Source organism: Neoarius graeffei, chromosome 25 (genome assembly GCF_027579695.1).
Source record: "Neoarius graeffei isolate fNeoGra1 chromosome 25, fNeoGra1.pri, whole genome shotgun sequence".
Classification (NCBI taxonomy): Eukaryota; Metazoa; Chordata; class Actinopteri; order Siluriformes; family Ariidae; genus Neoarius; species Neoarius graeffei.
In genome coordinates this window covers 19,525,365-19,540,292 of record NC_083593.1, presented here as the reverse complement: position 1 = coordinate 19,540,292, position 14,928 = coordinate 19,525,365, and the positions used below count along the sequence as shown (strand labels likewise).

The window sequence follows — 14,928 nt, the reverse complement described above, 5'->3', positions numbered from 1 at the left end:
AGTGTTCGATATTTCTTCAACCTTAACGCATAACAAACAGGTAGTTACTTGATGTTATTTACCACTAGATGCACATATATGTTTAATCCATCTGACTGTATATCTCTTCCTGATTCCTCTTCCAGGAGCCACTAAAGACATCTCATACACCATCTCCTCTGGTGATCCGGAAGGCTACTTCACCGTGGACATAGAGACCGGAGCTCTGCGCACCAGCCTGCCCCTGGATCATGAGGCTTGGCCCTCACTGGAGCTGGAGGTCCAGGCTCGCAGTGGCTCTCCTCCAGTGTTTGCCCAGACACTGGTCCGGATCACCATCACTGACGTCAATGATAACGCACCCACCTTCCTGCCTTCGTCATCAGAGTCTCTGCTGCTGCCTGAGGCTACCAAGATGGGAACTATTGTGTACCGGGTAAAGGCTGAGGACCGCGATTCAGGAGCCAATGGGCAGTTGAGCTTTGATCTGCTTTCATCTGAAAGCCAGCGCACATTCAGTGTGGACAGAAGCAGCGGGGAAATCCGTCTGATAGGAAGCCTTTCCTATGAAAGTGCTCCTCGTTACGACTTGCTGGTTCTGGCCAAAGACTGTGGTGCCCCTCAACTCAGTGCCACTTTCACTCTTGTAGTGCACATACAGGCCGAGAATGACCAGGGGCCAGTGTTTGACACAATGACCTACCGTGTGGAGCTGAAAGAAAACACACCACTGAATACACGTTTCCTGCAGGTACGTGCCCTGAGTAGGGATCACGGTGGAAATGGAGCCTCCTCAACTTCTGTGCCACTCTCTTACCATCTCCGGCCTGATGGAGACGCGGCAGGGTTTGGGATCATCTCGGACAGTGGATGGTTGTTTGTGAAGAGTGCGCTGGATAGGGAAGCCAAAGACATCTACCTTCTCACTGTACTGGCCAGCTCAGGAAGGGGACAGCTGAAGAAAACTGGCAGTGCCACAGTGCGGGTCTCCGTGACAGATGAAAATGATAACTCACCTCGGTTTTCTCAGGACAGGGTCTTCCTGGCAGTACGGGAGAACCTGCCTGCGGGAACAGGATTTGGAAGAGTTTCAGCTACTGACCGTGATGCTGGACTCAACAGCCGGCTTACTTACAAACTACTGCATACTGATCGCAACTTCCAGATCAACTCTCAAACTGGTGAGAAGAGAAAAACTTCAAACTCTTTAACTCGTTATATTAGACATTTAGCAGATGCTCTTATCCAGAGCAATGTACAACATACCCAGAGCAGTTGGGGGTTAGGTGCCTTGCTCAAGGGCACTTCAGCCATTCCTGCTGGTCTAGGGAATTGAACCGATGACCTTTTGGTCCCAAATTTGCTTCTCTAACCTTTAGGCCATGGCTTTATCTTGGTCATGGTGACGCTGGATCAGGAGCCTGTCTCCTGAGGATAGAATACACTCTGGATAGGATGCTAGTCCACCACAGGGCACCATGTGCACACACACACACAAACACATTCCAACTTACAGTAACAAATCCACCTACTACTGTGTTTTTGGACAGTAGGAGGAAATCAGAGAACCCTGAAGAAACCCACATGGACAAAAGTGGAAAAGCCAAACTACACACACACACACAGTGAAGCTCAGGATTAGTAAAAGTCCTTGATGTTCCTGCTTCATATTCAGTTATTCATCTTAAAGCTTATTATTCATATAGTTAACCTTTTTATACTTAAAAAAAGTTTACAAGAATAAAGAATATAACTCTGGAGTTTAAGTGGTTAACTCCATGTTGAGTTTTATTTGGCTAATATAATACTTCCTCCTCCCAGTCCAACTGGGAGGAGACCTTGGGGTAGACGCAGAACACGCTGAAGAGATTAGATATCTCATCTGGCCTGGGAACGCCTTGGGATCCCACAGGAGGAACTGGAAAGAGTTGCTGGGGAGAGGGACGCCTGGAATACCCTGCTTAGCCTGCTGCCACCATGACCCAACTTCGGATAAGCAGAAGAAAATGAATAATATAATACTTGTTGGCTAAGAATGGATTTTGCGATACCTCCCAGCATTTCTTTTGAACTGTTGAACGATGTGCGATCAATAACTTCTTATTCACAAAGTCCCATTTGAGTATCCAGCTTTGGGTCATGACATAGTAGACTACTTTAATACAAAAGCTGTTTTCATGTTAGATCCTATCGTACTTTTCCTCTCAATTTAAACAAAAAGACTTTCTGAAGTATTTCTATTCATTCATCTCATATGTGTCTTACAGAGCAGATACACTTTTTATCGCTGAAACAACCAGAACCTATCTGTGGGTTCAGACTTATTCTTGTCACAGCTTACTTTTGCAATGTGTTTCAAAGTTATAGAATCCTATCTATCCTTCGGCCTCGGCCGAGATGCCCCACACAACCCTTCACCACACCTCTCTATCAGCCATTGCGTTTGGCAGGTCATTTGCATCAATCCCAGTATCCTTAGATATAGACACAGGGAAGGTGAGTTTTCTTGACCTTACTGGTCAGTGACTTGGGCTCCACAACAGGAGGCGAGATATTGGTTCCTCCCTAGTATGGAAGCAGTGCCCGGCAAAGAGCACCCTTCTTTGTTTAAGTCTTAGGGAGACAGGAGGTAAGTCCTGATAAATTTCCTCTAAGGTAGCATGAGCAGACCAGTGGATATTTCGAACGCGATGTAGTAGGTTAGTATAGGTTCCATCTAGTCGCTGCTGTTGTTTGATGGTCAGCATCCAGGTCTTGGCTCCATAAAGGAGGATGGGCTCGATGACAGATCTGAACAGGTCAATTTTCAGATTGTTATCCAGACTAGAGCAGAGGTACAGTAGACAAAGTACCCAACTTCATTACTTAAGTCAAAGTACAGATCGCACTGGTCAAATGTTACTCCGATACAAGTGAAAGTTGTCCAGTCAAATTTTTACGGTACTTAAGTTAAAGTACTGAAGTACTTGCTTTCAAAAATACTTAAGTATTAAAAGTACATTTTCTGTCAACACATCATTGTATTATTGCCACAACGCTTACACAACCTAATGTCATTACCAAAGACAGAACTGTGAATTCACAAAATGAACACATGCTGTGCCATCATGGTGGTTTACCGTTAAGCTAGCTAGTCACTGATGCTCCACCTGACATGCTAGCAAACTCTTTTCAAACTCGAAATCATATTGGGTAGCTAATGCTACTAGAAAAGAAAGATTTCTACATTCTGTTTGTCAAGATAATGCTAAAACATATTTCTGAAAGGACTTCAGATAAGTTAACGTTATTCATGTTAGCGTGACTCCATTTTTACATGCTAAGTAACAGTGTCCAAATTAACTAGCTATGTGTTAATGTTAGCCATGGACAAGTCTATGGCAACTTGGCAGGCAAATCCATAGAAAGTCATTTGACTAACCAGACTGCATAGCTACGTTTGCAATGTTATCGCTGGCTCTAAAAGCACAGACAGCTTCATTGCAAGCTTTCTGTTGGAATAAAACGTTTATATACCTCAGTATGCTCCCGCAGGTTGGATGGCGAGATTTTGTAGGCCGTGATGTGGTTCGTTTTTGGCAAACAAAGCAAACATTTAAAACGAAACTAATCTTTAATCCTTTCAGAAAACTGAAATATGGTTTCTAGGTAAAGCCATGGGTGCATGCATTCTCCAGAAAAACCGCCTCCTTCCATTCTGCCATCAACTGATTGTGTTCAAATAATGCTGCTGAGAAATCACTGAACTTGATTTTATACAGTCTATGGACGTGACGTGACCCTAGTGATTACTGATAGGCTGTCTCAGTGTCACCTGAGAAAAAACTAATCACATTATAGAAAAGAAAAAAACATCCACTTTCAAAGCTGCTTCATGGTAATGAGGAACGAGGACCTTGACAGAAATGTAGTGAAGTGAAAAGTATGATGTTTGCCTTTCAAATGCAGTGAAGTTAAAGTCATAAGTTTCCAAAAAAAAAATACTCAAGTAAAGTACAGATACTCAAAAAGTGTACTTAAGTACAGTACTCAAGTAAGTGTACTTCGTTACTGTCCACCTCTGGGCTAGAGCGCCATATCTTGTCAAGGGCAATGCAGGCTTTCCAGGCCAGAGCTTTACGGATCTTAAAGACCTTATAGGAGTCCATTACGTAGGAGCCTAAGTTAGAGAATACATGAATTGTAGTTACTAAATGTTGTGTTTTAAAAAGAATAAGTCAATAATAAGAAGGCGTTAACCAAGGTGTCAGTCCAACTCAATGAGACATCATTACGCCATCCACCCAGCTGCTTATTATTTGGTCTTGCAAGTCCATCCATTATCCATAACTGCTTATCCTGTGCAGGGTCGTGGGCAAGCTGGAGCCTATCCCATCTGACTATGGGCAAGAGGCGGGGTACACCCTGGACAAGTCGCTAGGTCATCACAGGGCTGACACATTGAGACAAACAACCATTCACACTCACCTTCACACCTATGGTCAATTTAGAGCCACCAGTTAACCTAACCTGCATGTCTTTGGACTGTGGGGGAAACCGGAGCACCCGGAGGAAACCCACGCAGACACGGGGAGAACATGCAAACTCCACACAGAAAGGCCCTCGCCGGCCACAGGGCTCAAACCCAGAACCTTCTTGCTGTGAGGCGGCAGTGCTAACCACTACACCACCATGCTGCACTATAAATAAATCTCATCTCATCTCATTATCTCTAGCCGCTTTATCCTGTTCTACAGGGTCGCAGGCAAGCTGGAGCCTATCCCAGCTGACTATGGGTGAGAGGCGGGGTACACCCTGGACAAGTCGCCAGGTCATCACAGGGCTGCCACATAGACACAGACAACCATTCACACTCACATTCATACCTACGGTCAATTTAGAGCCACCAGTTAACCTAACCTGCATGTCTTTGGACTGTGGGGGAAACCGGAGCACCCGGAGGAAACCCACGCGGACACGGGGAGAACATGCAAACTCCGCACAGAAAGGCCCCCGCCGGCCACTGGGCTCAAACCCAGAACCTTTTGCTGTGAGGCGGCAGTGCTAACCACTACACCACCATGCTGCTCTATAAATAAATCATAATATACAATGTTATGTGCTATGTGTAGTATGGTAAGGTGTAATGATACTGTTTACACCAGCATGGGTGAAACAAAATTAGCATGGACACGCTGTTTGAAGTGAACTCTTTTGAAACGTGTGCTGTCCTCACTTCCCATTATTCTATTAACACAGTTGTACATATGGGTATTATTTTTGGATTAAAAACAAAGAATACTTTTGCTCTTTTCCTGCACTTAGTGCTTTAGGGAATATAACCATAAAGTGGTTGGACAGAGTGTCCACCTTATGTGTCATGTTTGGTGTGAATTCAAGGTTAGATTCACAACTTAATACAACTTCTTTTACAGCAACATTTGAACATTTATAGGCTCTGCAAATGAAAAGGCACTAAAATGTAATATCCCTGGGGTGCTCTCTCTCTCTGTCTCACTCTCTTGCTCTTTCGCTCTAGGTGAGATCAGTACCAGGGTGGCTCTGGATCGTGAACACCAGTCCAGCTACCAGCTGGTGGTGGTGGTACAGGACGGAGGCACTCCTCCTCGGAGTGCTACAGGCACCGCCCATGTCACTGTGCTGGATGAGAACGACAACGCCCCACTCTTCAGTCATGTGTTGCCCGGCAGGGAGCTGATTATCCAAGTGAGAGACGCAGGGCTTAGAATCACGATAGACATATGAAGGATAATTATATAGCCTGTCTTGAACAAAATAGCTGTTTTATGTCATGTGTGTTGAGTACGTACAGTGGTGCTTGAACATTTGTGAACCCTTTAGAATTTTCTATATTTCTGCATAAATATGACCTAAAACATCATCAGATTTTCACACAAGTCCTAAAAGTAGATAAAGAGAACCCAGTTAAACAAATGAGACAAAATGTTATACGTGGTCATTCATTTATTGAAGAAAATGATCCAATATTACATATCTGTGAGTGGCAAAAGTATGTGAACCTTTGCTTTCAGTATCTGGTGTGACCCCCTTGGCAGTAATAACTGCAACTAAATGTTTCCGGTAACTGTTGATCAGTCCTGCACACCAGCTTGGAGGAATTTTAGCCCATTCCTCTGTACAGAACAGCTTCAACTCTGGGATGTTGGTGGGTTTCCTCACTTGAACTGCTAGCTTCAGGTCCTTCCACAACATTTTGATTGGATTAAGGTCAGGACTTTGACTTGGCCATTCCAAAACATTAACTTTATTCTTCTTTAACCATTTTTTGGTAGAATGTCTTGTGTGCTTAGGGTCATTGTCTTGCTGCATGACCCACCTTCTCTTGAGATTGAGTTCATGGACAGATGTCCTGACATTTTCCTTTAGAATTCACTGGTATAATTCAGAATTCATTGTTCCATCAATGATGGCAAGCCGTCCTGGCCCAGATGCAGCAAAACAGGCCCAAACCATGATACTACCACCACCATGTTTCACAGATGGGATAAGGTTCTTATGCTGTAATGCAGTGTTTTCCTTTCTCCAAGCATAACACTTCTCATTTAAACCAAAAAGTTCTATTTTGGTCTCATCCGTCCACAAAACATTTTTCCAATAGCCTTCTGGCTTGTCCACGTGATTTTTAGCAAACTGCAGACGAGCAGCAATTTTCTTTTTGGAGAGCAGCGGCTTTCTCCTTGCAACCCTGCCATGCACACCATTGTTGCTCAGTGTTCTGAGAGAGGCCTTCAGTTGCTTAGAAGTTACCCTGGGGTCCTTTATGACTTCACTGACTATTACACGCCTTGCTCTTGGAGTGATCTTTGTTGGTCGACCACTCCTGGGGAGGGTAACAATGGTCTTGAATTTCCTCCTTTTGTACACAATCTGTCTGACTGTGGATTGGTGGAGTCCAAACTCTTTAGAGATGGTTTTGTAACCTTTTCTAGCCTGATGAGCATCAACAATGCTTTTTCTGAGGTCCACAGAAATCTCCTTTGTTCGTGCCATGATACACTTCCACAAACATGTGTTGTGAAGATCAGACTTTGATAGATCCCTGTTCTTTAAATAAAACAGCGTGCCCACTCACACCTGATTGTCATCCCATTGATCGAAAACACCTGACTCTAATTTTACCTTCAAATTAACTGCTAATCCTAGAGGTTCACATACTTTTGCCACTCACAGATATGTAATATTGGATCATTTTCCTCAATAAATAAATGACCAAGTATAATATTTTTGTCTAATTTGTTTAACTGGGTTCTCTTTATCTACTTTTAGGACTTGTGTGAAAATCTGATAATGTTTTATGTCATATTTATGCAGAAATATAGAAAGTTCTAAAGGGTTCACAAACTTTCAAGCAACACCGTATGAGGAATTGTATTATTTGGGGTTGCTAGGATTGAATAGAGAATGGTACATTTGCAGATACAAGAGCATACAATTTTGGTGGAATCACGCACGTTTTATTATCATTGGGTGTGTGGTGTTTCAGGTGCAGGAGGGTCTGCCTGCTGGTTCACTCCTGGGAACCCTGCAGGCTAAAGATCCAGATGAAGGAGAGAATGGCACGATCTTCTACTCATTATCTGGTAAATAAGCAACGCTTCTTCAGTATGAGCTCTCTGTTCCTGGAATGAAAAGCTTTCCAGATGTAATTCATGAACAGCATTTGTGAATTAGTGGAAAGTAGAACACTACATTAGTAGAAAGTATAACGCTATAAAAATACAATATTGACATGCCTTGTATAAATATTCACCTCCTTGAACATTTCCCCAGTTTGGAGTGTTATGCCCTGGAACTGGAATGAATTTAATTGAGATTTTATGTTCATAATGGAGAAGTGGGTGGAAAAAAATCAATACAGTTGTAGTAAAACAAAACTATTTTCCAATTAACTACAAATAAAAAAAAATTAAAAGTAGTGATTGCATAAGTATGCAATGATGGAAGCATAATGCTGAGAGTTAGTTTTGGGCTCTTGGTCATTTCTCTGTCACTGACTTTTGGTGGACGAGCTCCTCTAGGCAGAGTCGTAGCTGTGATGTATTCTTCCCATGTTTTAATATATTTAATGGTACTTCACTGGATGTTCCAAAGTTTGAGATATATATTCTTTCATGATGCTGTATGGTTTTTTTTTTCACCTTCACTGAAATATTTAAATAATATTGGCTGTCTTTGAGTGGTATATCAGATATATTCCATTCAGCTAGCATGATATTGAATGAGTTGAAAATGAGTTTCAACTTGTTCATTTCAGCATTCTCGAAGGCCAACGTGAGCTTACCTGTGACTCGGTGCTGTTAGCGCGGTAGTCCAGTTAGTTTCCACCCGGCACAGCAGTAATGTTAGCGAAGGCTAGCTTACCTGCAACTTGGTGCTGTTAGCGCAACAGTCTAGTTAGCTTCCACCCGGAGCAGCAGTAGTGTTTAGTAAGGTCGATGGTAGCTTACCTACGACTCGGTGCTGTTAGCAAGGCAGTCCAGTTAGCTTCCACCTGGTGTAGCAGTAGTGTTAGCGAAGGCAAACACTAGCCTACCTGTGACTGTTAGCGCGGCAGTCCAGTTAGTTTCCAGCTGGCGTAGCAATAGCGTTAGCTAAGGCCAACACTAACTTACCTGCGACTCGGTGCTGTTAGCGTGGCAGTCTAATTACCTTCCAGCCAGTGTAGTGTTAGCGAAGAATAATGCTAGTGCAGCCAAGCCTCATCTCATCTCTCATCTCATCTCTAGCCACTTTATCCTGTTCTACAGGGTCGCAGGCAAGCTGGAGCCTATCCCAGCTGACTACACTATTTTCCCTGTGTAATTTACTTCATTACTTTTAAAATCAGCATCGACAACTACACACAACGAAGCAACCTGGCAGCCAACATTCTCTCAAAATCTTCCGTTTTTAGCAAAGCAAAAATGGCAGCCATGTTTGTTTACAAATTGTCACTGTCACTCGCTAACGCAGAAGTTTTGCGTCTCCGATGTGTGACGTTGTATTGTCTTGACAATGTGCACTATTGTAATAATATTGCATGCTTATTCTCCATTGGGTAGAGTGGCGTAATACATGGAGGATAAGCGATATGATAATGATATTGCATGCTATCAATAAACCCACTAGAAGGGAATAGAATACAGGTAGTCATCGACTTACGACCTATGCGACTTACGACCGATCGACTTTACGACCGTCTGGTTTTGACTGGCAAGTGTTTCCCAGCTGAGAGTATGACAGTTTCCGCCCAGCTCGCGGCAGCGCCTCTTGCTGCGTACAACAGTTTCCGCCCCAGCTCCAGGCACATGCGCAGTCTCTCTTGCGCGCCCTCGCGCACTCCGTCATACAGTTTCCGCCCCAGCTCCTGGTTTATGAAACGAGCAAACGCTCCCGCCAGCCCGAGCGCTGCAACAGCTGATGATGACGTAGACGACCCACAGCCAAGCACCAGTGATGCCAGCAGTCACTAAATTTTGTATTTTGCTATGTTTTACATTTGTATTTTGGTATGTTTCAAACTAAAATGTTTTCTATTTTTCACACCTGTATTTCGTATTTTTCGTTTTGCACATATTAAACGAATTGTACTGTACGCAGTGTAGTATGCAGTGTTTGACTTAAACCAAATAATGAGCCAAGGTAATGAAATAAGAAAATGTTGATAAAATAAGACTTTAAGATGATTACAATATCATTACACATCACAATTACGTTCATTTAACATAGGCCGACTTACGACCAGATCGGTTTACGACCGGTCAGTCGTAATCAAACGCAGTCGTAAGTCGACGACTACCTGTACATGTTTTTATTCCATGAAAAAAGTGGCCTGTATGTATAATAATATGGGATATTTTGTGTAGATTCATGACATATCTCAATAAAGTCCATTTCATTTCCAGGCTTAAACACTATGAAATGTCACTGTGTAAACATCACTGTGTAATATGTGTTGGAAGTCATTGTCTCTTTACCAAGAAAACCTTTTGCAGTCACTTCTTCTTTTGTATTTCAGGCTCCAGAGCAGAACGGTTCTCTCTAAATCCAAACACAGGAGAGCTGCGTTCTGCCTCCGCGTTGAGGAGAACTGAAAGGTCTGAGTACAGTTTAACGGTAACTGCCTCAGATCGTGGGGCACCACCTCAGAGCATCTCCAGCATCCTGCGCATACAGGTCACAGTACAATACTCAAACAATACACAGTGCACTGATCACTAACTGCTATTAGTATAAATATGCAGGTGATTATAGAAAATCGCATGCGCTGATTATCGAGAAATAGTCCAAATTTCTCAACCAGTCACCTTGAGTGACTCTGCAAAATGGCGGCCAATCGCTTTGTCACCATAAGTGAGGAAAAATTACAAATTATGAAAGAAAATATTGTTCCTAAAAGCACTAAAGATGCTACAAAGTTTGGTCTAAAACTATTCAAAGGTAAGGTGGAATTGTGATTTATTTTATCTATTTCAAAACAAAGTATTTTATGTGAGTCAGCATAGATAAGTGACACAAGTCTGTGTGTGCCGTTATTACATTTGCATGCTGAATTTTTAATATGATTTTTTTATTTTTTAAAAATAATCACCTATGTATTTATACTAAAACAATTATCAGGCTCAGTGAATATCGGTGAATAATAACCTCAACTTAGTCTTGGTTACTATGTAAATAACATTGGCTGGTGTTGAGTGGTCTATCAGATATATTCCATTCAGCTAGCATCATACTGAATTAATCAAAGACGAGTTCAATATCATGCTAGCTGAATGGAATATATCTGATAGACCATGAAAAAAGGCCAGCTAATATTATTATTACAATACATACACATACCTTCCGGGTGTTCAACGCATCTTTGTCTTTCAAAATTCTCTCAAAAGCTTCTATATTTCACGAAGCAAACCTGGCGGCCATGATTGTTTACAAATTGTCACAGTCGCTCGCTAGCGCGGAAGTTTTACGTCTCCGACGTTTGACATCATGTTGTCTTGACAACCATGTAATATCGTAAACCATATTCAGCACTCATTCTCCATTGGGTAGAGTGACATAATACATGTAGGATACGCGATATGCTAACAATATTGTATGCTATCAAACCAAATGAATGAAACCTGCTAGAATGGAATAGAATATGTGTTTTTATTCCATCGAAAAAGTGTCCTGTATGTATAATAATCACCGATATTCACCTCGCCTTCGGTGAATAATTGTTAATTGGAAAAACTGTTGAGAACTGCTTACCAGCATTTTCTTATTAGCTTGTATTGGTGCAAGTACACTGAAAATATTAAAAGTTTTACTCTTTCTATAAGAAACAGATGAGAAAATATCTGAAATTGTCGTATTCTGGTTTTGGGAGGAATTGGGTGAAGCAGATAGCTTCAAAAACCAAACTGTCAACATGACTTCCCCTTTCAGCACCAGATTCTGTCATTCAAACCCAAATGAGAGAGTGCAGTCAACCACAAAGACTGGTGTGAATTGCACATGTGCATCATTTGATATTCCATAAAATACGCTATTTCTGTTCTTCTATCAGTTCAGAAGTGTGCAGATCCCACCGAATGTGCTGATCAGACGTGTTTCTGGCAGGCCGTGGGTGTACATGAACCATAGTGCTTTTCTCATATCTAATTCCTAAAAGGGAATAGGATGCTAATTGTGGAGTGAGTGCTTGCCTGCGATATCTTTTCCCCCAAAGAATGAGAGAAAGGCAGAGAAAAAAAAAGGAACATTTAAATCAAGTGTTCCCAGATGGCCTGTGATGGGGCCCAGCTGTGGCCCGCTATGATCAGACAAAAAGAGCCGCTAACCTCCAACGCTCTTACACGGTAGCGCTCGTGGACACACTCGCACTCGATAAGGTTTCACCACAATAACATCAACATAATATTCCACATAACAGTCGAGTAATAACAGGCACATTGGGTCGTTCCAGTACATTGCATTTTAGAGAATGTTAAGTAAAGCTGTTATAGACATTCCACAACTCCTCTCAGCAGTCAGAGAAATCTGTTTGCTTTTCATGAGGATTTAAGTACGAAAGCTTTCACCTGTTATCATTAGAAAGCATTTAAGTATGTTTCCAGGCTCGCTCAAAGGCGACAGGAAATGAGCTCGAGTGCTTTTATGTGGCAGATGGATTCGTTGCACCTTAATTGCGGTCTAATGTCGACAGTAAATGGAACATAGTGTTTTGAAATTAAAGTATGGCGAGTAATTTGGTGACGAGTGTAACTTATTTTGTAAAGTTGTATTCTTTGACGTTACAAGATGCAGAGGCCTGTTGAACTATGGGTAATTTGATGAATACAGAAAACTCCTTAGAAAACTGAGTTTCTTTTTTTTTTTGCATTGGCACTCGGTACAGTAATAATAATAATAATAATAAGAAGAATGTCTCTCCCATAGGAGGTCATAAACTAGATTGTGATTTGAGGACAAAAATGAAATGAAATCTCTGCTTTTATGTTTCTGTTTCAGAAGTCTGACTAATAACAGCAAGCTTGTGCTTAGGATTTGACCAAAGTGAGAACACAGGCTGTTAGAACCATTTTTTCCCTCTAATCCTTAAACTTTTGAAGATACTGATCCATTGAAGCTTTGGCTTAAGTCGAGATTTGTTTTGTTCATTGTTCATTTGATCAGTGATGCAAGGTACTAAGTTGAAATCCCAATTATTTTATCAAGAAAACTACAGTACTGTGCAAAAGTTTTAGGCACCCTATTTTTTTTTCATACAAACTTTGTTATAGATTTCTATTTTATGACTTCTACATTATCGAGTCAGTACAAAAACATTTTAGAGTCCAAACGTTCGTTTTCCAGCACAAAATTAAATGTTGCAAAAAAAAAAAAAGTATCTGATCAGGATATTACATAAGAGACCACTTTTCAGGTTAAAAAAAGTAAACATAATGAATGCTCCTGGGTTTTGGTGCGAAATTAAGAGGCGAGTGTGACAGTCAAAGTGTCCAGAAGAACTGTGGCTGGTTCTGTAAGATGCTCAGTAAAACCTACAGCTTCCTTATAAAGCTGCACTCATTGTACCTCATCTCATCTCATTATCTCTAGCCGCTTTATCCTGTTCTACAGGGTCGCAGGAGCCTATCCCAGCTGACTACGGGTGAAAGGCGGGGTACACCCTGGACAAGTCGCCAGGTCATCACAGGGCCGACACATAGACACAGACAACCATTCACACTCACATTCACACCTACGGTCAATTTAGAGTCACCAGTTAACCTAACCTGCATGTCTTTGGACTGTGGGGGAAACCGGAGCACCCGGAGAAAACCCACGCGGACATGGGGAGAACATGCAAACTCCGCACAGAAAGGCCCTCGCCGGCCACAGGGCTCAAACCCGGACCTTCTTGCTGTGAGGCGACAGCACTAACCACTACACCACCGTGCCGCCCCTCATTGTACCTGAAACTACTAATTTGTTTCAAAGCAAAGGGTCGACTCACACCAAATATTGACTTAGTTTCATTTATTATGGCTTACTGCTCCTTATAGTATTTTTTTCAATGTTGAAACATTTCATTTCATTATTTTTTAGCCATTTTTGGTCTACAGCATTTCTTTACATGTGCCTAAGACTTACACAGAACTGTATATAAATCCAACTCAACTCAACCAATCTAACTACAATTTGTAAAGGCCTACTCACATCAAATTTCTTGCCGACAAGAAATCACTACTTTTCTGAAGTAGTGCTTCATATTAACCATTTTCACTCGTGGCACACAGATGAGAGATGTTTTAAACAGATGGGACCTGTTTTGAATTTAGCACAGGGAAAAATACACACATTCTTCTCTGTCTATTCATCCATCTATGGCATTCTGTCTTCACTGTCAACTTTTTTAAAAAGCCATGCATTAGGGACTTGTCAAGCTACAAGCTACTCATGGCTTAAAATAACTAAGCTCCTGCCAAACTACGCCTTTGATAAAGAGGCTAGCTACACATGAGTAGCAAGCTACTAATAAAAAGCTATTTTGAATGATGCTAGCTATGAGGCTAAATACTTGAGATCAGCAGTCATGTTCCACGGTAACAGTGATAATTCATTGCTTCTTCGCATTTAATTAACAGAAAATACTCAGTACATAATGCTAATACTCCTGATCACCTTCCTAACCAGCTAGCTAAACAACAACTATAACAAAAACAGATAACTAGCTCCTCACCTGTATATGTCAGGCTTGCAGTACTCGAGTCCAGGAATCAGACTCGAGTCTGACTCGTGCCCTAATTTTAAGGACTCGTGACTTGACTTGGACTTGAGCACTGATGACTCAGACTTGGACTTGGACTCGTGCATTAACTACATTCGGACTCATAAATTGGAGACAAAGACTGATTTTTTCTTTATTTTTTGTAACATGCCATAATAATTTGGCATAATATATTTATATCTACATTAATGTTTGTACTAATTCCGTGCAAGAGTGTCACACCTGCATGCCTTGGCACATGCATCAGATAGACTCTTGGGTGTGCTACGGACAGCACACATGCCAAGCAGACTCTCACACACGCCGTAAATGACTTGCACCTGCACAGGATTAAGGCGCAATCAGCATGCCTATATATAAACTGTGAAAACACTTACTTTGCGAAGTATTGAGTTGCATTGCTGACACATTACCAAGCCTTATTTTCTTGTTTGGTTTCCTGATCCCTGATTTCCTGTTTCTCGTCTTTGATTCTACCGAGTCTACGATAGCCTGTTTGTGCCTCGCTCGACCTATTGCCTATTTCACTGTTTTACGATTTTGCCTGCCGTTCTGGATTGTTTACCAGTTTTCACTTGTATTAATAAACACACCTTCTGCACTTACATCCGTCTCCCAACCATCTCTGACAGAATACTTCGCACTCCCTGGCAAAGAGAATGCACATTCACCTGTTCATACGTCATGTTCAGGAA

The 14,928-nt window shown here is 41.8% G+C and overlaps 1 protein-coding gene across 1 annotated transcript in view; it reads left to right on the top strand.

Moving 5' to 3' along the window:
- LOC132873642 (protocadherin-16-like) overlaps positions 1-14,928 on the top strand; it is a 232,031-nt gene that overhangs the window by 181,731 nt on the left and 35,372 nt on the right. The window contains exons 6-9 of the mRNA XM_060909392.1: positions 126-1,160; positions 5,498-5,685; positions 7,484-7,580; positions 9,998-10,155. Coding sequence (XP_060765375.1) covers positions 126-1,160; positions 5,498-5,685; positions 7,484-7,580; positions 9,998-10,155 — 1,478 coding nt within the window. The remainder of the gene's footprint in view (positions 1-125; positions 1,161-5,497; positions 5,686-7,483; positions 7,581-9,997; positions 10,156-14,928) is intronic.